The sequence below is a fragment of the Anolis sagrei genome, chromosome 6 (genome assembly GCF_037176765.1).
Source record: "Anolis sagrei isolate rAnoSag1 chromosome 6, rAnoSag1.mat, whole genome shotgun sequence".
NCBI lineage: Eukaryota > Metazoa > Chordata > Lepidosauria > Squamata > Dactyloidae > Anolis > Anolis sagrei.
The window spans coordinates 1,546,690-1,572,930 of NC_090026.1; the positions used below are offsets into that span (position 1 = coordinate 1,546,690).

The following is a 26,241-nucleotide window of genomic DNA, read 5'->3' on the forward strand; positions in this document are numbered from 1 at the left end:
AGTGTGGGCCTTGCAATGAGCCAGCTTGAACATCAAGTGTGCAAAGTCAACCAAGGAGTGCATCAGCATGGAGGTGGCCTGGCTGTTGTTGCTTGGAGGCACCCTCTGTTCGGGAGCTGTTCACAAGTGTGGGCCTTGCAATGAGCCAGCTTGAACATCAAGTGTGCAAAGTCAACCAAGGAGTGCATCAGCATGGAGGTGGCCTGGCTGTTGTTGCTTGGAGGCACCCTCTGTTCGGGAGCTGTTCACAAGTGTGGGCCTTGCAATGAGCCAGCTTGAACATCAAGTGTGCAAAGTCAACCAAGGAGTGCATCAGCATGGAGGTGGCCTGGCTGTTGTTGCCTGGAGGCACCCTCTGTTTGGGAGCTGTTCACAAGTGTGGGTCTTGCAATGAGCCAGCTGGAATAGCAAGTGTGCAAAGTCAATCAAGGAGTGCATCAGCATAGAGGTGGCCTGGCTGTTGTTGCCTGGAGGCACCCTCTGTTTGGGAGCTGTTCACAAGTGTGGGTCTTGCAATGAGCCAGCTGGAATAGCAAGTGTGCAAAGTCAATCAAGGAGTGCATCAACATAGAGGTGGCCTGGCTGCTGTTGCTTGGAGGCACCCTCTGTTTGGAAGGTGTTCACTGGCCCTTGATTGCTTCCTGCCTGGAGTTCCCCTGTTGCTGAGTGGTGTGTCTTATTGACTGTCTTGAGTCTGTGTTTTTTATTTTATTTATTTATTTATTTATTTTATTTTATTTACTGTATTTTATTTACTCTTTTTGTCAGGCAACTCAGGGCGGTTTACAGAGGCAACAATTTGATGCCCAATACACCATAAAACATTTAAAAGCATGAACACGTCATATAAAACCATAACAATAGTATTAAAAACATACATCAATTACGTCTCCTAATAAAAACGCTGCCCCATCTCGTCATCCAGTCGTTCCCATTCCTACGTCTTTTCCCTTGAATTTTCAAACGCTTGTTCAAACAACCAAGTCTTGACTCTTTTCCGAAATGTTAAGAGGGAGGGGGCCGATCTAATGTCCCCAGGAAGGGCATTCCATAGCCAAGGGGCCACCACTGAGAAGGCCCTGTCTCTCATGTTTGTGATGCAGTCAGGATCGAGAGCAGGGCCTCCCCGGACGATCTTAAAGTCCTCGCAGGTTCATAAGGGAAGATGCCTTTGGACAGGTAAGTTGGACCAGAACCATTTAGGGCTTTATAGGCTGAAGCCAGCGCTTTGAATTGTGCTCGGAAGTAGATTGGCAGACAGAGGAGTCATGTGCTCACTGTATACCACTCCTGTTAGTAACCTGGCTGCCGTCCGTTGGACAATTTGAAACTTCCGGACAGTCTTCAAAGGCAACCCCACGTAGAGTGCATTGCAGTAGTCTATACGGGATGTAACCACAGCGTGGACTACTGTGGCCAAGTCATGCTTCCCAAGTTATGATTGTGTTCCTTTTCATGGTTTCCTCCTTTCTGTTGAGATGGTCCACCTGTGTAGAGAATGGCTTCTCTGCGTAGCCTGGCATGGTGGTAGTCAGAATGGTCCAGGATTTCCATGTTCTCAAGTGATATTCTGTGTCCAGGTGGGTTCCCCAGGTGCTCTGCTCTGGCTGACTTCTCTGGTTGGATGAGTCTGCCTTGCATGTTCCTTGATTCGTGCCTGGGCAATGCTGCTGCTGCGTTTGGTGGTGCCTATGGAGACGTCTCCACAGCTGCATGGTATCCAGTAGATTCCTCCAGAAGTGAGAAGATCCCTCTTGTTCCTTTGCTGGATTTCCTTGGTGGGTCTGGAGATGGTTTGTAGGTTAGTGAAGCTGGCCAGAGAGGGGTTGTTGGAATGGTGTGTTGCAATACTAAATGCTTCATAGGGCCAGGGGAAATTTCCATCCTGCCTTAAGCAGGTGGTGGTAAAACCTCTGCTGAAGAAGTCCTCCCTTGACCCGACTATATGTGACAACTATAGACCAATTCCCAATTCTTGGACAAGGTTCTGGAGCGGGTGGTTGCCTCTCACCTCCAAGGAGTCCTCAATGATACCGATTTTCTGGATCGCTCGCAGTCTGGCTTTCGGCCTGGGCACAGTACCGAGACGGCTTTGGTCACCTTGGTGGATGACCTCCGTAGGGAACTGGACAGGGGTGTGTGTGACCCTGATGGTTCTCTTAGATATCTCAACGGCTTTCGATACCACCAACCATGGTATCCTTCTGGGGAGGATCACTTCACTTACTTCACTTAGGCGATCGCTCGTTGGACGAGTAAGATGGTCTTCCATGATGAGTATTCTTGTGGGTTCGTAGGTGGCTGTGGAGCCCTCTTCTTGAGGATCACTGGGATGGGACTCAGAGGCACGGTTCTTCTGTGGCTCGGGTCCTTCCTGGAGGGTCGTTCCCAGTTGGTGAAGCTGGGAGACACCTGCTTGGACCCCTGGCCCTTGACCTGTGGGGTCCCGCAAGGATATCTATTCTGTCTCCCATGCTTTGTAACAGCTACATGGAACCGCTGGGAGAGGTCATCCAGAGTTTTGGAGTACGGTGCCATCTCTACGCAGATGACACGCAACTCCACTACTCATTTCCACCAGACTCCAAGGAAGCCCTGAGGATACTGGACCAGCGTCTGGCCGCTGTGACGATCTGGATGAGGAGGAACAAGCTGAGGATCAATCCTGACAAGACAGAGGTCCTCCAGGTCAGTCGCTCATCTGACCGGGATATTGGGTGGCAACCTGTGCTGGACAGGGTTGCACTCCCCCTGATGTCACAGGTCCGCAGTTTAGGAGTCCTCCTGGACTCACGCTTGAGGCTCAGGCGTCGGTGGTGTCAGGGAGGGCTTTTGCACAATTGAGACTCGTGCGCCAACTGTGCCCATACCTTGTGAAGTCTGACTTGACCATGGTGGTCCACGCTTTAGTTACCTCTAGACTGGATTACTGCAATGCACTCTACGTGGGGCTACCCTTGAAGATGGCTCTGAAATTACAACCTGTCCAACGGTCAGCAGCCAGATTAATAACTGGGGCGACTTACAGGGAAAGGTCAACTCCCCTGTTTAAGGAGCTCCATTGGCTGCTGTTCATCTTCCGGTCCCAATTCAAGGTACAGGTTCTGACCTATAAAGCCCTAAACCAGTGTTTCTCAACCTGGGAGTCGGGACCTCTGGGTGGGTCACGAGGGTGTGTCAGAGGGGTCTCCAAATACCATCAGAAAACACAGTATTTTCTGGTGGTTCTGTGTGGTATGTTTGACCCAATTCTATCATTGGTAGGATTCAAAATGCTTTTTAATAGTAGGTGAACTATAAATCCCAGCAATTACAACTCCCAAATATCAAGGTCTATTTTCCCCAAACTCCACCAGTGTTCACATTTGGGCATATTGAGTACTCGTGCCAAGTTGGTCCAGATCCATCATTGTTTGAGTCCACAGTGCTCTCTGGATGTAGGTGAACTACAACTCCCAAACTCAAGGTCAACGTCCACCAAACCCTTCCCTTATTTTCTGTTGCTCATGGGAGTTGTGTGTGTCAAGTTTGGTTCAATTCCATCGTTGATGGAGTTCAGAATGCTTTTTGACTGTAGGTGAACTATAAATCCCAGCAACTATAACTCCCAAATGACAAAATCAATCCCCCCAACCCCACCAGTATTCCAATTTGGGCGTATTACGTATGTGTGCCAGATTTGGTCCAGTGAGTGAAAATACATCCTGCATGTCAGATATTTACATTACGATTCATAACAGGAGCAAAATTACAGTTGGGAAGTAGCAACAAAAATAATGTTGTGGTTGGGGGTCATCACAACAGGATGAACTGTATTAAGGGGTCGCAACATTAGGAAGGTTGAGAAACACTGCCCTAAACGGTTTGGGGCCCGTCTAACTTCGTGACCGTATCTCTCTCCATGAACCAGCCCGAACTCTTTGATCTTTGGGGGAGGCCCTCCTTTCGCCCTTGCCTGTCTCTCAGGCTCGCCTTGTGGGTACAAGGGAGAGCCTTCTCCTCGGTGGCCCCCTGACTCTGGAATTCATTGCCCAGAGAGATTAGAAACCTTTAAAAAGAGTCTCAATGCCTGGCTCTGCCGTTGTGCTTTTGGAGAGTGGTCCCATAATCTTACGCTACTGCTCCCCTCAATGTTCTTGTCCTAGGAGTACACCCCCCTTGTACGAAGGTGAGTCTATCACCCTGTCTCTCCATGGGTGATAAATAATTCTGCTCCTTTATCTCACCCTGAGTTTTTAAATCATTTTATGTACATGCGGCCCACTCACTGTCATTATGTTTGGTTTACTATTGGGTGTTATTATTATTATTTTTTGCATATTGTTTTTTGTATCCTTAAGTTTTGTACTTTATTGCAATGTTGTTTATTTTATTGTAACTTGTATTTAATTTTATTGTAATTTGTTGTTCATGTAAGCCACCCTGAGTGGTTCCGTTGTAGCAGTTCTTCTGTGGTCAGCGGTTCCATTGTACCAGTTCTGTGGTCAGCAGTTCCGTTGTACCAGTTCTTCTGTGGTTACTGGTTCCGTTGTACCAGTTCTTCTGTGGTCAGCAGTTCCACTGCACCAGTTCTTCTGTGGGCAGTGGTTCCGTTGTACCAGTTCTTCTGTGGTCATTAGTTCCATTGCACCAGTTCTTCTGTGGTCAGCGGTTCCGTTGTACCAGTTCTTCTGTGGTCAGCGGTTCCGTTGTACCAGTTCTTCTGTGGTTACTGGTTCCGTTGTACCAGTTCTTCTGTGGTCATTAGTTCCATTGTACCAGTTCTTCTGTGGTCAGTGGTTCCGTTGTACCAGTTCTTCTGTGGTCAACAGTTCCATTGTACCAGTTCTTCTGTGGTCAGTGGTTCCGTTGTACCAGTTCTTCTGTGGTCAACAGTTCCATTGTACCAGTTCTTCTGTGGTCAGTGGTTCCGTTGTACCAGTTCTTCTGTGGTCAACAGTTCCATTGTACCAGTTCTTCTGTGGTCAGTGGTTCCGTTGTACCAGTTCTTCTGTGGTCAACAGTTCCATTGTACCAGTTCTTCTGTGGTCAGTGGTTCCGTTGTACCAGTTCTTCTGTGGTCAACAGTTCCATTGTACCAGTTCTTCTGTGGTCAGTGGTTCCGTTGTACCAGTTCTTCTGTGGTCAACAGTTCCATTGTACCAGTTCTTCTGTGGTCAGTGGTTCCGTTGTACCAGTTCTTCTGTGGTCAACAGTTCCATTGTACCAGTTCTTCTGTGGTCAGTGGTTCCGTTGTACCAGTTCTTCTGTGGTCAGCAGTTCAATTGCACCAGTTCTTCTGTGGGCAGTGGTTCCATTGTACCAGTTCTTCTGTGGTCAGTAGTTCCCTTGATGTATGGCAGTGGTTCTCAACCTGGGCCCCCAGTTGTTTTGGCCTTCAACTCCCAGAAATCCCAACATCTAGTAAACTGGCTGAGATTTCTGGGAGTTGTAGCCCCAAACACCTGGAGAGACCCACAGGTTGAGAACCAATGATGTCTGGCAAGAACCCTTTCCCTCTGGGTGGATCTGTGTCTTGACTCTCGTGGCCTGTTCTTGGTCTTGCAGCTCTTCTGGTGTCTGTGGTGGAGTCTCCATTGTCCTGCAGAGCCCATTTGAGGTGGTTCAGTTCATCTTGGAGGAGGTGGGGTTCGCAGATTCTGTTGGCATGGCCTTCCAGGGCTTTCGTTGTGCTTCTTTCTTGAATTGGGAGATGGTTTATGTCGGTATCTCTCCATGTGCGTGGGTCTTCTGTAAACTGTGTGGCCCAATTTGTGATTCGGTTTGCAGATGATGAGGATCCCTTTGTTTTCCTTTTCCATGGTAAATGGGATGTTTGGGTGGATGTTCTTGAGATGGTCCAGGAACTCATTATGGAGTTCTTCTTTCTCCATGGGGGTCGCCCACCTATCTCAACCATGAAACCATTACAATGAAGAAATTCTGGTAAACAGTGTTACGAAACACCAGAATCAAGACAGTAAACAAACAACACCACTCGAAAAACAAGAGAATTCCAAACAACCGGCGGTCCAGTGCCAGTTCACACGATCCCAACAAAGAATGCTTCCAGGCAACAACCGCTTGAATAGCAAGGCGACCCAATTGCTATTCGAGCTTGCTAATTACAACACTCACAAACAGACCAGGGTTCTTTCTCCCACGCTGGACATTTCATACACACACACACACACACATGCACTCCACTTCCCTCATTTTCAACACAACCTCTGAAGATGCCATTAGCCACAGATGCAGGCGAAATGTCAGGAGAGAATGCTGCTGGAACATGACCTGGAAAGCACCAAGGAGACCAGGGTTCTTTCTCCCACGCTGGACATTTCATACACACACACACACACATGCACTCCACTTCCCTCATTTTCAACACAACCTCTGAGGATGCCATTAGCCACAGATGCAGGTGAAATGTCAGGAGAGAATGCTGCTGGAACATGACCTGGAAAGCACCAAGGAGACCAGGGTTCTTTCTCCCACGCTGGACATTTCATATACACACACACACACACATATATGCACTCCACTTCCCTCATTTTCAACACAACCTCTGAAGATGCCATTAGCCACAGATGCAGGCGAAATGTCAGGAGAGAATGCTGCTGGAAGATGACCTGGAAAGCGCCAAGGAGACCAGGGTTCTTTCTCCCACGCTGGACATTTCATACACACACACACACACATATGCACTCCACTTCCCTCATTTTCAACACAACCTCTGAGGATGCCATTAGCCACCGATGCAGGCGAAATGTCAGGAGAGAATGCTGCTGGAACATGACCTGGAAAACTCACAGCAACCCAGTGATTCTGACCATGAAAGCCTTGGACAACACATCATCATCATCATCATCATCATACTATGTCACACTTTGATGTTTGTTCCTGAGTGATCATTGTCATTTCCTAATTGGTTCTATCCTAAAAGTTTATTAAACTGCGCCAACTTGGTCTTTACAGGAAGGACTTCATTGTGCTCTAGAACACTTTGCTCTAGTTTTCCAGTGAATACCTCCTTGAGTTTCAACCCATTCAGCATAGTTTCTCCCACAAAAACAAAGTTTCTGGAGTGGAACGACGACTTTCAAAATAAGGACCGACCAATTAAAGAGGAAATAACACTTTCAAACCAGGAACGGAACATTTTCCAAGTTTTGTTACCAAGTGTAATGATAATAACAAGTGTAATGATAATAAGAATCCAGGAGGACCCCCAGACTGCGGACCTGTGACTTCAGGGGGAGTGCAACCCTGACTATACCCCGGTCTGGTTAAGGTCAGGTGATAGTGGGCTGTATTGGGACAATTGCAGCAATTTCTGGACGATATAGCCAGCCTGGACCTTTCCAGTCAGGTTTCCGCCCAGGTTATGGGATGGAGACGGTTCTGGTTGCTATTACAGATGAACTTCGTTGTCAGTCTGATAGCAGCAGATCGGCGCTTCTGGTACTTCTCGATCTTACCGCAACGTTCGACACCGTTGACTACGATTTAATGATCCAGCGTCTCGCCATGTCCAGAGTTTGTGGTCAGACCCTCAATTGGTTCGACTAATTTCTCCGAAACCGGAGCCAATGCGTGGAGTATATGGATCAAATCTCCGATAGATCCCCCCTCCTATGTGGGGTCCCCCAAGGTGCAATTCTCTCCCCTCTTCAACATCTACATCAGACCCCTTGCCAGTTTGGCTCGGAGATTCAGCCTGGACTGCTATCAATATGCGGATGACACCCAACTCCTGTTGCGCTTGGAGCCTGGAGTAACGTCAATCCCTGACAATTTCACCTTCTGCCTGGAGGCTTTGTCAAACTGGCTACGTGCTAGCAGACTGAAGGTGAACCTGGCGAAGACCGAGATCCTGTGGCATGGCTGCCCAATAGGTCTGACCCATCCGTTACCTACCTTTGATGCCACTGCTCTATCTCCATTGCCTACCGTTAAGAGCTTGGGTGTTGTTTTGGATTCACAGCTGACGATGGAAGCTCAGGTGGCTGCTGCCAGCAAACAGGGCTTTTTCCATCTACGACAAGCGAGGCAACTGGCACCCTACCTGTCGGACGAGGCTCTGGCAACGGTCATCCATGCCACGGTCACATCTAGGCTGGACTATGGCAACACCCTGTATGTGGGCCTTCCGATGTCTACAACTTGAAAGCTCCGTATTGTTCAGAATCATAGAATCATAGAATCAAAGAGTTGGAAGAGACCTCATGGGCCATCCAGTCCAACCCCATTCTGCCAAGAAGCAGGAATATTGCATTCAAATCACCCCTGACAGATGGCCATCCAGCCTCTGCTTAAAAGCTTCCAAAGAAGGAGCCTCCACCACACTCCGGGGCAGAGAGTTCCACTGCTGAACGGCTCTCACAGTCAGGAAGTTCTTCCTAATGTGCAGATGGAATCTCCTCTCTTGTAGTTTGAAGCCATTGTTCCTTGTCCTAGTCTCCAAGGAAGCAGAAAACAAGCTTGCTCCCTCCTCCTCCCTGTGGCTTCCTCTCACATATTTATCCATGGCTATCATCTCTCCTCTCAGCCTTCTCTTCTTCAGGCTAAACATGCCCAGTTCCCTAAGCCGCTCCTCATAGGGCTTGTTCTCCAGACCCCTGATCATTTGAGTCGCCCTCCTCTGGACACATTCCAGCTTGTCAATATCTCTCTTGAATTGTGGTGCCCAGAATTGGACACAATATTCCAGATGTGGTCTAACCAAAGCAGAATAGAGGGGTAGCATTACTTCCTTAGATCTAGACACTATGCTCCTCTTGATGCAGGCCAAAATCCCATTGGCTTTTTTTGCTGCCACATCACATTCCTGGCTCATGTTTCACTTGTTGTCCACGAGGACTCCCAAGATCTTTTTCACACGTACTGCTCTTGAGCCAGGCATCGTCCCCCATTCTGTATCTTTGCATTTCATTTTTTCTGCCAAAGTGGAGTATCTTGCATTTGTCACTGTTGAACTTCATTTTGTTAGTTTTGGCCCTTCATCTCTCTAATCTGTCAAGATCGTTTTGAATTCTGCTCCTGTATGCGGCAGTCAGGCTGCTCACAAGAACACCCATGAAATGCCATAGAACACCAGTGTTGCGGCATTTGCATTGGCTTCCACCTGTAAGGAGTGCAGTAATCTTCCCACAGAAGCGGTACTTACTGATCTACTCACATTTGCATGTTTTCGAACTGCTAGGTTGGCAGAAGCTGGGGCTAACAGTGGGAGCTCACCCCACTCCCTGGATTTGAACCTGCGACCTTTTGTCAGCAAGATCAGCATGTGTATTTATGCCCTGCCTTTTCTCCCCACCAAGGAGTGTTTTTGGGGAAAGGGCAAAGGAAGTCCCTGCTCATTGCAAGGCCTCCAAACTGACCATTTGTCCCATCCATCCATACAGGAGAGGATGGGCAGGATCAAGAGAGTGGCCCTCAGTTCCTTCTGGCTGTTGGGAATGGTGGGAGCTGGAGTCCAAAACACCCGGATGGAGGACCAAAGTTGGCGCACACCTTTAAATACTGGAGATTTTTCATGTGGAGTGAATGCCCCGGGAGTCATTTCTTTTCACTACAAGCCGTCCCCAAGTTGCAAGCATCCGACTTGAAAACGACTCCTAGTTAAGAACAGGGCTGAGACAACAGGAAGTGAGAGGAATCTACCTTTTAAGGAATCCACTCCTGGAAGAAGAGTTATCATCATCATCCACGGGGGAAAAGGGTTCTCCACTCACTGAGCTTTGTCTCCAATCCTTGTTGGCACAAAAAGCCTCAGTTCCTAAAATTCAATTCTCACCAGGAGAGAAAGTGCGGGGAAACCACCTGAACAGAGGCACAGGGAGCAAAACAAACACCACAAGAGTGTTCACCCTTCCCTATGTGAGTCACAGCTTGCGCATACACACACACACACACATATACATTCACACACACACACATATACACACATACGTACATTCACATACACACACATATACATTCACACACATACACACACTTATATACATTCACAAAGACACACAGTCATACATACACACACACACATATATTCACACACACACACATATATATACATTCATACGCACACATATACACACATACATAGTCATACATGCATTCACAAACACACACACACATATATACATTCACACACACGTACATTCACACATAGGCATTCACACACACACACACACACATTCACACACACAATTCACACACATATATACATTTACACACACATACACACACATATTCATACGCACATATACACAGTCATACATGAATTCACAAACAAATACACACACATATATACATTCACACACATACGCACCCATATATACATTCACACACACATACACACATATAAATTCACACACACATACATTCACACACACACACATATACACACATACGTACATTCACATACACACACATATACATTCACACACATACACACACTTATATACATTCACAAAGACACACAGTCATACATACACACACACATATATATTCACACACACACACATATATATACATTCATACGCACACATATACACACATACATAGTCATACATGCATTCACAAACACACACACACATATATATACATTCACACACATTCACACACACGTACATTCACACATAGGCATTCACACACACACACATACATTCACACACACACAATTCACACACATATATACATTCACACACACATACACACACATATTCAGTCATACATGAATTCACAAACATATACACACACATATATACATTCACACACATACGCACCCATATATACATACACACATATAAATTCACACACACATACATTCACAAACACACACACATGGCTGGATTTACACTTAAGAAATCTTGTTCCAACTTACATACAAATCCAACTTAAGAACCAACAGAAGCTCTCTTGTTTGTAACTTGGGGGCTGCCTCTGTTCCCCAGCCAAGAGGAAAAAGGGAGGTCAAATGGGGTCCATGAACTGGTCCCAAAATGACCCCTATTCCCTTTTGACCTTAGTTTTCAGCAATAGAATGGGATGGAGTCCCCTTCCCTGGGGATTTTTGAGCAGAGGCTGGATGGCCATCTGTCGGGAGGGCTTTGATTGTGCCTCCCCACCTGGATTGGATGGCCCTTGGGGTCTCTAGGATTCCATCTTGCTCCTAACTTGGGGTCCTTCCCTGCTGACCGTGGCCTTCCTCCAGGGCTCAGGCCAGGCCTCTGGACGCACCGCCAGGGATGGGGCCCGCTTGACCAGAGGAGCGACCAGCCAAGCATCCAGAAGTGCCAGTGGTCAGCAGAGGCCGGACTGAGTGTCCCTGGATGGCCCTGGCCCTTGGGAGGCCGGTGGGAGGGGTGGCCCTGGGCAGCAGTTTCCCATGAGGTCAAACTAAAGAAAGCAGAGGAGTGGAGCTTGGTCTTGGCCTCCTCTTGTCCAGCAGAGTGACCAATGGGGGGGGGGGGAGGGGGAGGCACAGCAGGACGGGGCCCAAGGAACACGGGGCATGAAGCGAGCGCCTCATCCTGGGCCAAGAGAAGCAGGGATGTGCGTCACGGCAAAGGAGAAGGCCTGCCCCCCCCCCAGTCTCTCCCCACACAAGCCTCCCTTCTCTGCTGAGGAAGCAACCAAGGAGGGAAGCCAGCCCTGTGGGTCTTGGGGGGATGGGGGGGCTGAGAAAGGGGGTGTAGAGCCCCCTCCCCATTGGAAAGAAGGAAAGAGCCATTGCAGTCGACAGGCAGCGTCTGGCAGTGGGGCTGCCACCTTTATTGAACCAGAATGAGGATTATAATAAGGCATTTCCAAGGGAAGCAAGGGGGAAGTGGGGGGTGGGGTGGGGGACACAAAAGGACATAAGGCAGGCACACCTTCCCCCCTCCCCTTTCACCCCCAGGGAGAGACCCCATGACTCTCCCCACGCCCCAAGAAGCACGAGGAGGGAACTGTATCCAAAGACACCCCCCTAAAAAAAGGCAACCCCCCCCCCAAAAAAAGACCCCAGTGGATGAGTGAGTGAGTGGGGGTCCCCTAGGAAAGAGAAAATAAGGCACGGAGAAGTAAGTGGGAGAAGCCCCCCTGCATCTGTAGTGTGTGTGTGTGTGTATGTTTAAAGAGAGTTGGAAGCATGGACTGATTCCCAAAACAAACCCACCCCCCCCCCCTCGACAGCCCTAGCTACACAGGCCATTTAATGTGGTTTTATACTCGCTTCGTACTCCCACAGAAAGAGGCGACAGAAAGCCCTTCGTGCGCCTCATCAGTGCTCTGTGGTTCGTGTCCTCGCCTTCTGGGTCTTCCCCTTGAATCACCTGCACAGCGATCAAACGCTTGCTCACCTGTATCCATGCTTCTCCGAGTGGTCACCTGTGAAATTTGCACATATGGTATTTCCTGCATGTGTGCAGTCAGTAGCCCCGCCCACGCTCCCCATAGTGTCTATAGCCAGTGGGAGAGCTGCTGCCTTAGTTCCCCCGCCTTACTTACTGACTTAGGTGATCCTTCATAGCCCAAGGATGATGGTCCTCCAAATTCAGTGTCTTGGTGGTGAGTCCGTAGGTGGCCGTGGAGTCCTATCATTGAGTTTCTCCACCACAAGTAGTAGCTTGAAGGAACCGTGGTATGACAACAACAGGGAGGATGGTCAGGGATGTGCGAATTTCACCGGTGACCACTCCGAAAAACATGGTTACAGGTAAGCAACCATTACTTCTACATCAAGGTCACCTATGAAATTTGCACATATGGTATTCCTGCACCTGTGCAATCAGTAGCTCTGTCCACTTTCCCCATAGAGTCTACAGCCAGTGTAAGTAAGTTCCCCTGCCTTACTTACTTACTTAGGCAATCCTTCATAGCCCAAGGATGATGGTCCTCCAAGTTCACGTCTTGGTGGTGAGTCCGTAGGTGGCCGTAGAGTCCTATCATTGAGTTTCTCCACCACAAGTAGTAGCTTGAAGGACTGAGGTATGACAACAACAGGGAGGATGGGCAATCAGTAGCTCTGTCCACTCTCCCCATAGAGTCGATAGCCAGTGTAAGTAAGTTCCCCTGCTTTACTTACTTACTTAGGCAATCCTTCGTAGCCAACAGGGAGGATGGGCGGGGATGTGCGAATGTCACCAGTGACCACTCAGAGAAACATGGTGAGCAACCATTACTTCTCCATTGTGGTCACCTGTGAAATTTGCACATATGGTATTCCCTGCATGTGTGTAGTCAGTAGCCCCGTCCACTCTACCCATAGAGTCTAGAGTTAAGTAAGTTCCCCTGCCTTACTTACTTAGGAGATCCTTCGTAGCCCAAGGATGATGGTCCTCCAAGTTCAGTGTCTTGGTGGTGAGTCCGTAGGTGGCCGTAGAGTCCTATCATTGAGTTTCTCCACCACAAGTAGTAGCTTGAAGGACTGAGGTATGACAACAACAGGGAGGATGGGCGGGGATGTGCAAATTTCACCAGTGACCACTCAGAGAAACACGGTTACATTACTTCTCCATCGTAGTCCCTGTGAAGTTGCACATATGGTAGATTAGCAAGCTACTATCCTTGGCTGGTGGGTGTCATGCCACCGAAGAGAAGAGGACTGCTATAGAGAATGCCACATCTTTCCAGCAAGAGGGTACTGACTTGGTGGTGTGTTATGAAAGTCAGTGGAGTGGACCACGCTGCCACACAACAGACAACGTCCAGAGGAACGCCCCTCACGAAGGCCATAGAAGTTGCCACAGATCTCGTGGCATGCCCTTTAATTTACTTAGGCAGGTCTCGGCCATCTAGCTGATCGGACAGCCAAATTGCAGAGCTGACTCATAATGACAGTCGCTGCAAAGCAACAGGATGGTCACTGAGGACTTTCTGAATTCGGCCATTCTATTAACATAAAAGGTCACTGCCCTGCGAACATCCAACGCGTGGGGGGTCCATTCTAAAGAAGGAGACGGATTTTGGAAAAATTCTGGTGGGCACAATTATCTCTCCGTGAGGTGTGAAAATGGGAGGCCACTTTGGGAAGGAACGCAATGCCAACGCGTAATACTGCTGAAAATGGGACACTACTTTGGGAAGGAACGCAACGTCAGTGCATAATACTGCTTTGTCTTTAAAAAAGGTAAAGGTTGTCCCCTGACATTAAGTCCAGTCATGTCTGACTCTGGGACTCTGGTGCTCATCTCCATTTCTAAGCCGAAGAGCCAGCGTTGTCCGTAGACACCTCCAAGGTCATGTGGCCACGGGCATGACTGCATGGAGCGCTGTTACCTTCCCGCCGGAGCGGTACCTATTGATCTACTCACATTTGCTTGTTTTCGAACTGCTAGGTTGGCAGAAGCTAGGGCTGACAGCGGTAGCTCACGCAGAAGCGTAAATCAGGCTCGTCTGACCGAAGTGCACAAAGTTCTCTGATGTGCCGTGCAGAAGGGATGGGAATCAAAACTGGAGTCTTCCAGGAAAGGAAGGATCTGCTCGTGGAAGCCAGATGTTCAAAGGGAGGCTTGGGCAAGGAGGAGAGGACTCTTCCAAGCTCCATGCTGGAATTACAACTGAGGGCCTGATGTTTTGAAAGCCTCAAAGGAAAAGAGATTCTAAGAGATCAGAGACACAAGATGGGGGTCTCACCTTTCTCCTGGACCACGATATCCCTGCAAGGTAGCATTGCAATGATGACAGCGAGAGGCCAGAATCTGCGAGAGAGAAGAGAAAATCCAGGATCGCAGAACTTGAAGCTGAGGGAGGCACGTCTCCTGTTTGTGTAACAAAGGATGAAAAGTGTGACCATTTGTATACACATGAACACTTAGTTGACACCCTCTGGGCAGCATCTATCATCACCTGTTCATTTTCTGCTTCCTTGGAGACTAGGACGCAATGGAACAATGGCTTCCAACTACAAGAGAGGAGATTCCATCTGAACATGAGGAAGAACTTCCTGACTGTGAAAGCTGTTCAGCAGTGGAACTCTCTGCCCCGGAGTGTGGCGGAGGCTCCTTCTTTGGAGGCTTTGAAACAGAGGCTGGATGGCCATCTGTCGGGTGATCTGCATGCAATATTCCTGCTTCTTGGCAGAATGGGGTTGGACTGGATGGCCCAGGAGATCTCTTCCAACTCTTTGATTCTATGATTCTATGATTTTATAAGTGATAGTGAAGATGTTACTTGACCTGCCATGCTGTTAACTTGTGGTTGTGCACACTGGAGTGAAGGACAAGACTCCCTTGCGTCAACAGGAGATGGAAGAACTCGCTTGTTGGACATCTCCTGCAGCAGGGAGCACCACGGTTGACGAGGCCACCACAGGGTGACGAGGATGCAACTTCTGTTGTCCATTTGTATCTTCAATTCTACTCTTCAATACTACGCATGCAATTGCAGAAGGAATACATCTCCAAGGCATCCCCATGCACAGTTCTCAGGTCGTTGCACGTGAATACACCGGGCACTTGGCGTTCTCTGCCATTGCAAACAGGTCCACCTCTGGGACTCCCCAGCAATTGAAGTGGCGGGTCGATTCATTGTTGTGGAGTGACCATTTGTGGTGCACAAGCAATGTTCTGCTTAGATGGCCTGCTAGAACATCGTCTTCTCCCGGCAGGTGGATTGCCATTAGATTAATTCTCTTGTTGATGCATCAGTCCCACAGGCAGAGCGTGAGTGAAGGGAGCTGTCTTGTTTTGCTCTTAAGAAACAGCCTTAATGCAAAATTGAAAGTAAAACTCCAGCAAACAAAATGAGCAAATGCAATCGAAAAAGGAAACAAGGAAGTCTTACTACAGACACCAATGAAAGTCTTTAGCAAAGTCCCAGCAAAATCAGCAGACAAGAAGGCACAAATCGCGAAGTCTTAAACACAAAGTAGGTCATGGCAGTAACAGAGTTGTTGTTAGCCGCGAAAAGCTAAGTTCTCCTGCTTCTGATTTATACTCCATGCAGGAGGGCTTAGGGCCGTGATGGTGAACCTATGACACGTGTGTCAGCACTGACACGCATGGCTATTTTTGATGACATGCGGCCACATACAGAGAAGTACACCTGATAAGAGCCAATCTAATTCCATCCTTAAATCTGTAAAAGGCTCTACAAATTTAACATCTGCACGTTTGAGCATTGTTCACTCCATAACTCAGAATGGATGATATATTTTTCTTCTTCAAACTATAAATATTGCAAAATTATGGTGTGTTCTAGGGAAGTCATGCTCCCCGTGCTCTATTCTGCTCTGGTTAGACCACACCTGGAATCACACTGTGTCCAATTCTGGGCACCACAATTCAAGAGAGATATTGACAAGCTGGAATGTGTCCAGAGGAGGGCGACTCAAATGATCAAGGGTCTGGAGAACAAGCCCTACGAGGAGCGGCTTAAGGAGCTGGGCATGTTTAGCCTGAAGAAGAGAAGGCTGAAAGGAGATATGATAGCCATGGATAAATATGTGAGAGGAAGTCACAGGGAGCAAGTTTGTTTTCTGCTTCCTTGGAGACTAGGACGCAATGGAACAATGGCTTCAAACTACAAGAGAGGAGATTCTATCTGAACATGAGGAAGAACTTCCTGACTGTGAGAGCCGTTCAGCAGTGGAACTCTCTGCCCCAGAGGGAGTGTGGTGGAGGCTCCTTCTTTGGAAGCTTTTAAGCAGAGGCTGGATGGCCATCTGTCAGGGGTGATTTGAATGCAATATTCCTGCTTCTTGGCAGAATGGGGTTGGACTGGATGGCCCATGAGGTCTCTTCCAACTCTTTGATTCTATGATTCTATGTTTTTTTCTCTCGAAGTGACACCTCACCCAAGTTATGCTCAGGTTTTGGGGGAATTTGGACACACCAAGCTCAAAAGGTTGCCCCTCACTAGCTTAGGGCGTCACTCAATTAGCTCATCAATCTCTTAGCAGCTAATTGAGCTGACCGCCGCCTGTTCTCTGACTCCCTCCGTCTTTCTACAAAAGTAGGCACCTGCAAAACCTCATTGTCAGATTGTTCTTCCTCTCCCTCCAAGACCTGAGCACCTGACGATGAGGAATCCTCAACAGGAGCAGAGCGGAGTGTGTTCCTCCTTGTTTGTTTGTTTATGTAGTACTTTGTAATTGCATTATCTGTGATTGCATTACCTGTGATGATCTGTCCTATGTGTAGGCTCAAAGGCCTTCAGAGAATTTTTGACCATGAGAAGTTCCAGGTAGTTGATGTGGCTGGTAGTCTCCTCTCTTGACCAGGACACCCCATCCTCTCAGGGAAGAATCTGTTGTCAAAAGCTTGGTAGGATTCAGTGTTGTTCCCTTTCTTGGTACAACATAAGAGGGCTTGTCGGACATCCCACAGAGGAGACAAACTGGTGTTGAGGTTGCTCGCCAGCAGGTTGAAGGTATTGAGGAACCACGATTGAAGGTGCTGGAGGTGGAACGTGGCATATGGGTGACTGCTGTGGTCAAAGCCATGTGTCCCAAGATAACTTGTATATGTCTGGCCAATATGAATGGTTGTGAAATTGCTCGAAGGGAAAAAAATCGAACCTGGGGGCGGGGTGGGGTGGAAACAGCACCGTTTGGCCACTCTGCCCCATAATTGCCTCCTCCTTCGAGAAGAGGCTCAAACTGAGCTTCCTGAGGAAGAAGAGTGGGAGGAGCATGAACCCAATCCTCGTGTGTGGCTCCTCGTATCCGAGGTTGAAGGCCTACAGAATTGGTGAAGGCATGGGATGATGACTGCTCTTGGTGCCTACAGCGTTGATCTTCCCTAGTTCCATCAGGAATGGACCCAATGAGGGAAACAGACCCCTTCTGGATCCCTCAAGACTTGATATAGAGCCTTCTAGGCCCTCCAGATTCAGCATGTTTGGTGTCACCAGGGGGGTGCCAGCTGGATCCTTGGGCAGCCCTTGAAAAGCCTTGACACCAGCATCTCCTGATGAGGACAATCCAGGAGCGGTTGTGCATGCGCCTCTCCTGATCTAGTCAGATAGGGCAGCGTGGAGGCGGATGGCTCCAAAGCAGAAGGGAGGGTACTTGGTACCTTTGTGGTACCTTTTTCACACGTACTGGCTTGAGAGCAGTACATGTGAAAAACATCTTGGGGTCCTCGTGGACAACAAGTTAAACATGAGCCAACAATGTGATGCGGCGGCAAAAAAAGCCAATGGGATGTTGGCCTGCATCAACAGGAGCATAGTGTCTAGATCCAGGGAAGTCATGCTCCCCATGCTCTATTCCGCCTTGGTCAGACCACACCTGGAATCACACTGTGTCCAATTCTGGGCACCACAATGGAAGAGAGATATTGACAAGCTGGAATGTGTCCAGAGGAGGGCGACTCAAATGATCAAGGGTCTGGAGAACAAGCCCTATGAGGAGCGGCTTAAGGAGCTGGGCATGTTTAGCCTGAAGAAGAGAAGACCGAGAGGAGACATGATGAGGGTCATGGATAAATACGTGAGGAGAAGTCAAAGGGAGGAGGGAGCAAGCTTGTTTTCTGCTGCCCTGGAGACTAGGACGCGATGGAGCAAAGAGCTCTCTGCTGAAGCTAGGTGTGAATGTTTCAGCTGACCACCTTCATTAGCATGAAACATTCACACCTAGCTTCAGCAGAGAGCTCTTTGCCCCACCCCAGTCATTCCACAGATATATAAACCCATTTTCCTATTTCCAACAGACCTCACTACCTCTGAGGATTCTTGCCATAGATGCAGGCGAAACGTCAGGAGAGAATGCCTCTAGAACATGGCCCTATAGCCCGAAAAAACCTACAAGAACCTAGTGATTCCAGCCATGAAAGCCTTTGACAATACGATGGAGCCATGGCTTCAAACTACAAGAGAGGAGATTCCACCTGAACATGAGGAAGAACTTCCTGACTGTGAGAGCCGTTCAGCAGTGGAACTCTCTGCCCCCGAGTGTGGTGGAGGCTCCTTCTTTGGAAGCTTTTAAACAGAGGCTGGGTGGCCATCTGTCAGGAGTGATTTGAATGCAATGTTCCTGCTTCTTGGCAGAATGGGGTTGGACTGGATGATGGCCCAGAAGGTCTCTTCCAACTCTTTGATTCTATGATTCTATTGGCGGAGCCTGGAGAGGTGCACTAGCAGGAAAGGTAGTCTCCGGTAGGGTCGTGGCAGCCACCATGTGCCTGCCACGTGGTGCCTGTTCATACAGTAGTGCCTTGAGGCACGATTTTTGGTTCTTTCTTGCTTGGGGAGTGAAAGAAAGGCAAACGGTACAGGATTGTACCACATGGGCTTCCCCCAAAGACATAAGAGGCACATTGAGTGGCCATCCGAGTCAGGCAACTTGCCCCTGCAGGATGAACACCTTCTCAAACAGGCAGTAGTCGCCATACTAATTAACAGGCCTCATGGAGGATCCACGCGTCGTAGTTGAGAGATCGGTCAGGAGTGGAGAGGTCAGCAATCAATAGACCGTCCGAGTCAGGATTACAGAGATCAGGAGTGCACTACAGTCTGAGTCAAAGGCAAGGAAAGCGCAGTCCTAGCCGTTAAGAGCAAGATTTCCTCGCAGCTGCTGCAAGAGCAGCAGACGAAAGGAACTGAGGCAGCAGACCCTCCCACTGGCTGTATACTCTATGGGGAGAGTGGTCGGGGCCGACCCCCAAAATGTATGTTAGAGATCTAGAACAGTAGTTCTCAACCTTTCTAATGCCGTGACCCCTAAATACAGTTCCTCATGTTCTGGTGACCCCCAATCATATTTTTGTTGCTACGTCATAACTGTACTGTTATGAATTGTAATGTAAATATCGGATATGCAGGATGTATTTCCATTGTTACAAATTGAACAATGGGGGAGTATGGACAATGGATGAAGGGATTGGAATTACTGCCAACCGATTCAGCTCTGACTTTTTGGGAAGTGCATTTGTGTGGATTTATAGTTCACCAGGCACCAAAGAGCATTCTGAACGCCACCAGCAATAGAATTGAACCAAGCTTGGCATACAGGACTTCCATGACCAACAGAAAATACTGGAGGGGTTTGGGAAAAATAGACCCTGCCATTTGGGAATTGCATTTGTGTGGATTTATAGTATACCAAGCACCAAAGAGCATTCTGAATGCCACGAACAATAGAATTGAACCAAACTTGGCATACAGGACTCCCTGCAGCCCTGCGGGAAGAGGAAGAGGATCCAACCAGGAGCACCTGGCTGTTTGGCTCGCACAGGAGCTGGCAGCCATTTTGGAGGGGGGTGGGGCCAACCGAGGCGGCTTCGCGACCCCCGGACAATGGCTCAGCGACCCCCTTGGGGGTCGCGACCCCCAGGTTGAGAACCGCTGATCTAGAAGATTCCGAATCCGGACTGTGAAGACGCAGAAAATACCATATGTGCGATTTCACAGGGACCACGAAGGAGACACCACTTTCTTCCGTATCTGTTTGAAACTGCATCAAATGGTCAGTGTAGATGGGCCCTCAGTGGCAATCCTACCTTGCCTAAAAGAGCAAAACACGGTGGCTGCAGATTGGCCCCCGCCGTGACACCCCTCAAAAGACGGCAAAAAGACCCCTCCCCAAAAGCACGCATCCCCCCCAAAGGCACCCCAGTCCCGCAGTGCAGATGGGGGCAGTTTTGTAGTGTGGCCCAAAACTCTTAAGAGACCCAGCACCCCCTTGACCCCTTCCTTCCCCTCTTTCATAAGGGGAGGGGGCTTGCAGCAGGCGAGAGACCCAGGCAAAACACAGCTCTCACCGTAAGAGAGAGACATTTGGGGAGAGAAAGGGAGGCCCCAAAGGAAAGGGCGAAGCAGCAAGGCACCCCCCCCCCCATAGCAAAGACTGAACAAATGTAGTGTAAGGAGAAATGGGAGGGAGGGGTGTCTCTCCAGGTCTCTGCTGCATGCCTTTCTCCCCCCCCCCCCATGCAATCATTGAGATCTCTTCTGCTCTGCCCCATCCATCCATCCATCCCTCCTCCTCCTCTTCCATTTCTTCCTTCCTGCCACAAACCTTCCTGACTTGCCCAGAACCCACAGATGGTCCTCCTCCATTCTGCATCCTTTCACATTTCCCCTCCGGTTCATCTCCTTCCTCCCCTCTCACTCCTTCCTTCCTCCCTCCCTCCCTTCCTTAAAGAGCCCCCTCCCCAACTCAACTCCCATTAAAACAAAGGGGGAGACCCCCACCACAAAATTCTTTGGATTCCCCACCAAAAAAAGGAAAAAGAAAGAAAAGAAAAGAATGAAAAGCCCCCTCCTGCTCCCCGCAGACCCGGCCAGCACCCCCCAAAACCACACCACAAAAGCGCATCCTCCGCCTTGCGCAGTCCGCCCATCCGCCGGAAACGGGGGCCACAGTCAAAAGGGGGGGGGGCAGGACGGGGCATGCTCTCTGTGCCGCAGACCCTCTGCCCGGGTTCCGCAGCAGCCTCCCTCAGACGGCGCTCTCCCGCTCCTGCTGCAGGTTGGGGGCCGACCGCTGGCGCCGCATGCGAGGGGGCGGAGGGGTTCCGCCGTTGCCTCCGTCGTGGCTGCTGCTGTTGTAGTGGTGGTGGTTGTGGTGGTTGTTCCCCCCTGGGGGCCGGTGCTGCGGGTAGGGCTGGTGCTGCCGGGGGTAGTAGTTGTGCTTCCGGGGCTGGAAGTGATCCTGGCTGTGGCCCCGGCGGCCCCGATGCGGGTGCTGCCCCCCACCGCCTTCCAAGGAGTTGCGCCGCGGGGGGCCTCGTGCGTTGCTGCCGCGCTTGTGGTGAGGGCCAGCGGGTGGAGGGCTCTCTTCGGGGGCCGCCTCCTTCTGCCCCGGGGGGCCCACCATGAAGGCGGAGTTGGGCCCCCAGGAGTAGCGGTGCTGCGGGTTGCTCTTGAAGGGGAAGCGCAGCTTGCAGTCTTGCGGGGGGATGAACTTGCCGTGGGAGACGATACCGCCACTGCCGCCGTTGTTGCCCTGGGGCCTCTGGCGCAGGCCCTTGGCCAGCTGCTGCTGCTGGAGGTTCTGGAGGCGGGCCTGCTCCTGGCGCAGCCACCGGAGGCGTCCGCGGCGGAAGGCAGGGTCCTTCTCCATCAGGCGGCTCACCCGCTCCAAGCAGGACGGGGACTGCGGGGAGCAGCGGCCCTCCGTCTCCGATAACGGCGCTGCTTCCTTGGGGCCCAGGGAGTCCAGGCCGCCCACTCGCCGCCGTCCATCCTGCAGGCCACCCTCCTCCTCCTCCTCCTCCTCTTCCTCCGGGACAAAGCCCTCCTCCGAAAAGAGCAGCGAGCCCCATTCGTTCTCCAGGTCCTCATCCTCCTGAGAAAAGAGAGAAGGGGACATTAGGGCTGGGTAACCACGGAAAAATTTGTTTCTAAACTCGATTCGTTTTTAGGGGGTTTTTTGCGTTTCGTTTTTTAAAAGAATTCCAAAATTTTCCTTTAAAAAAGTTCGAAATATACGAAATTTCGTAAAATTACGAAACGATTTTGAAACAATTACGATCGATTCGTTAATGGCGGGCGCGATTGCGCAATATGCTAAAAAACCATCTCCAAATGGGACCGGGGGAACTTCTGAAGCTTCCCTCTCCCTCTATTGTTGACTGTTGGTGTGATAATTATATATTTTTTTTCACTGATAAAACAAACAACAACCCTAAAACTTGCACCAGACATACGGAAATAATTACGAAACAATTACGAAACGATTACGAAACAATTACGAAATAAATTGAAAAAATTCGTTTCGATTTTATAATTACTCCTGCATGGCTCAATATCGGATCGTAAGCTAATTTAAATACGAATTAATAACGAATTACGAAATTAACGAACGAAACCGCCCAACCCTAGGGGACATGGGTCTCAAGAGTCAGACGGTTCCCCCCATGAGCCCTCACTCCCACCTGTATATGATGATGATGATGATGATTATTGTTATTATTATTATGTACAAGGGAAGAGCTCCAAAAATAACAGAACTGGACTGATGACCGACAGGTGCGTTGATGAGTTGTCTCTAACCCAGGCAGGGGCCAACTTGTCAGGATTATTGAGGTATGCACGTGTGTTTTTCAATGTGTTTCTATGTAATTCAAGATGGATTAAGATGGATTATATTATGTTTAATTGTGTATTAGAAATACTGTGAGAAGCAGAGAAAAAGCAAACTTGACCGTAGTGAGACAACGTGTTCTCTGGCTGTGGGAAGAAGAAGGAGGATCCGGTTACAGTCAGAGGTCTGATAAGCAGATGTTCTGAAAGTGTTTATGCTGTGCTTTGTAGTTCCTGATTATAGCCTGCTAAGAATGGATGTGTGTAGATGTGCTTAGTAAACTTTGTGTTATTTTGCAACTGTGAGAAATACTGTGAGAAGCAGAGAAAAAGCAAGCTTGACAGTAGTGAGACAACGTGTTCACTGGCTGTGGGAAGAAGAAGGAGGATCCGGTTACAGTCAGAGGTCTGATAAGCAGATGTTCTGAAACTGTTTATGCTGTGCTTTGTAGTTCCTGATTATAGCCTGCTAAGAATGGATGTGTGTAGACGTGCTTAGTAAACTTTGTGTTATTTTGCAACTGTAAGACTGCAGAGTCCTGATTTTTGGAGTCCTGTGTCTGTTGATCTAGCAACCTCTTCCGCTGCGCATATACCCCCAAATTTCTCTGACCTGGTGGGCCTTCCCACCAGGTGTTTTGGACTCCAACTCCTACCATTCCTAACAGCCTCTGGCCCCTTCCATTTCCCCCTCTTCACCTGGGCGGAGATGGGGATAACTCTCTCCATCTTGACCACGCGGTCCCGCAAGGACCGGATCTCCTCGTCCTTCATGTTGTTCTGGATCTTCACCTCCTGCAGGATGTCCGTCAGCTTGTCGATGTGGGCCCGGAGGTCGTCCACGTCTGCTCCTGGGGCGCTGCCTTTGCCTCCTGGGGTCCCTCCTCCTCCTCCGCTGTTGTTGTTGTTATTACCGCCAATGCCGCTGCTGTCCGATGCCTCCCCGACGCCGACGGTGTCCCAGACGTCCCTGGCCACGGCCCTCCAGCTCTCGCGCTCGTTGGGGTCGCGCTTCCCGTAGAGGCGGCAGAGCTCCTTCATCTTGACGATGCTCATGGCCTCGATCTCCTGCCGCGAGTGGCGGAAGTCGTTGAGGGCCACCTCGTAGCAGATCTCCTTCACCGCCTGCATCTTCAGGTCGGCCAGCGTCAGCCAGCGGGGGTCCTTGGCCAGGCGCCGGCGCTGCGGGATCTGGTACACGCGCAGGGGCTCCCGACGCTTCCCCGAGCTGGGCAGGCCGCAGCGGCGCACGATGGTCTGCACCTTGGTGGCCGGGAGCTTCTCCCGCAGGGACGAGATCAGGCGCCAGCTCTCCTCGCATGAGCGCTTGTCCGAGTCGTCACCGCTGTCCGAGTCGGCGTACTGTGGAGGGATTGAGGGGAGCTCAGAGAAGCTTCTCCGGGGTAACACTCCAAAGAAAGCTCCCTAAAACCAGGCTAACATTGCTAGAATAATACCATAGTTTGCAGCTCTTCCTACCACCCTGAGCACTGCTTAGAACTACAGGCATGGGCCAAATTTGGCCCTCCCTCCAGGTGTTTTGGATGTCGACTCCCACAGTTCCTAAGAGACTCAGGCTCTTTCCTTTCCCCCCTCAGCCACTTAAGTGAATAATGGGGCCTCATCCAGGATTCAGAAAGGAAGTCCCTCGTTTTGTCCTTCTGAATGTAAACAAAGGCATAAGCGGCTGAGGGGGAAAAGGAAGGGGGCTGAGGTTGTTAGGAATGGTGGGAGTCGAAGTCCAAAATACCTGTAGGGAGGGCCAAAGTTGGCCCATACCTCGTCTAAGTTAACGGAAACCATTGCCGGGCTTTAGCATAGCTGCTAAATCACCAGCAATGATAAGATCTACCAACCAAAAGGTTGCCAGTTTGACGCTCCAGGTAGACGTGAGCTCCTGACTGTTAGCCCAGCTTACTGTTTACCTAAGACAGTGGTTCTCAACCTAGGCTCCCCAGATGTTTTTGGCCTACAACTTCCAGAAATCCCAGCCAGTTTACCAGCTGTTAGGATTTCTGGGAGTTGAAGGCCAAAAACATCTGGGGACCCCAGGTTGAGAACCACTGACCTAAGCAGTTCGAAAACAGCCTGAGCTGTAAGTAGAGAAATTAGGTACCGTTAAAACTAGTGGGAGTACCTCTCCCACTAGTTTTAACAGTACCTAATTTCACAACGCCATAAAGAAAAAGATCAGAAAATGCCCGGCGTCCAAAAGGAAGGAGGAAGTCCTGATGGCTCTTCGTCATAGAGGATGGAGCAACAGCTCCCCCTGTGGCTGGATTCGAGCAAAACCTCCAAGGCGCCAAAAAACTGGATGCTGACACAACATACTTTCTTTCTGTTCTGTCTGTCTCTGTCCTGTCTATCCAAAATGGCCGAGGGGCCACCACAGAGAAGGCCCTCTCCCTCATCATAGAATCACAGAATCCTAGAGTTGGAAGAGACCTCCTGGGCCATCATCCAGTCCAACCCCATTCTGCCAAGAAGCAGGAAAATTGCATTCAAAGCACCCCCGACAGATGGCCATCCAGCCTCTGTTTAAAAGCCTCCAAAGAAGGCGCCTCCACCACACTCCAGGGCAGAGAGTTCCACTGCTGAACGCCTCTCACAGTCCGGAAGTTCTTCCTAATATTCAGATGGAATCTCCTTTCCTGTAGTTTGAAGACATTATTCCACAGGTATATATACTCCACTTGCTTTATCACCACCAGATCCTCTGAAGATGCCAGCAACCGATGCCAGCAAAATGTCAGGAGAAAATGCTGGAAGAACGCAGCTCAAGAGCCCAGGACCCACACAACATCTTCAGAGTATCTGATGGTAATCAAGCAAGAGGAGTATATAATATACCTGTGGAATAATGCCCAGGGTGGGAGAAAGAACTGTTGTCTGTTAACGGAGTGTGAAGGGTGCAATTGGAAAGCTTGATTTGCAAGTGTTGAGTGGGATCCACCCAGTTGTCCCCCCCACATTGGACATTCCATGTTTGTATTATATCCTCCACTTGCTTGACTACCATCAGGTACCCTGAAGATGACAGCCACCGATGCAGGAAAAATGCCAGGAGAAAATGCTGCTGGAACACACTGGCCATACAGCCCAGAAACCACACAACAACACCCCAGTGATTCCAAACGTGAAAGCTTTCGACAATACACTTGTCTAATTTGTGGGTATTGACTCAGAGGGGGATGCTAAGTAGCAAACTGGGGAAACTGGCCCAGCATTATTTTTTAATTTTTAATTATCACATTTGGCCCAGCCATAGATTTTTAAATGCTTGTTGTTACTGTTACTGTTTATTGT

At 49.5% G+C, this 26,241-nt stretch overlaps 1 protein-coding gene across 1 annotated transcript in view; it reads right to left on the reverse strand.

Moving 5' to 3' along the window:
* Positions 1–16,576: 16,576 nt before the first annotated feature.
* The window catches only part of KIF1C (kinesin family member 1C), a 55,430-nt gene continuing 45,765 nt past the window's right edge, over positions 16,577–26,241 (reverse strand). The window contains exons 20-21 of the mRNA XM_067469649.1: positions 23,635–24,297; positions 16,577–22,198 (exon numbers count right to left, since the gene is read on the reverse strand). Of these exons, the coding sequence (XP_067325750.1) occupies positions 21,350–22,198; positions 23,635–24,297 (1,512 nt within the window). The 3' untranslated portion in view covers positions 16,577–21,349. The remainder of the gene's footprint in view (positions 22,199–23,634; positions 24,298–26,241) is intronic.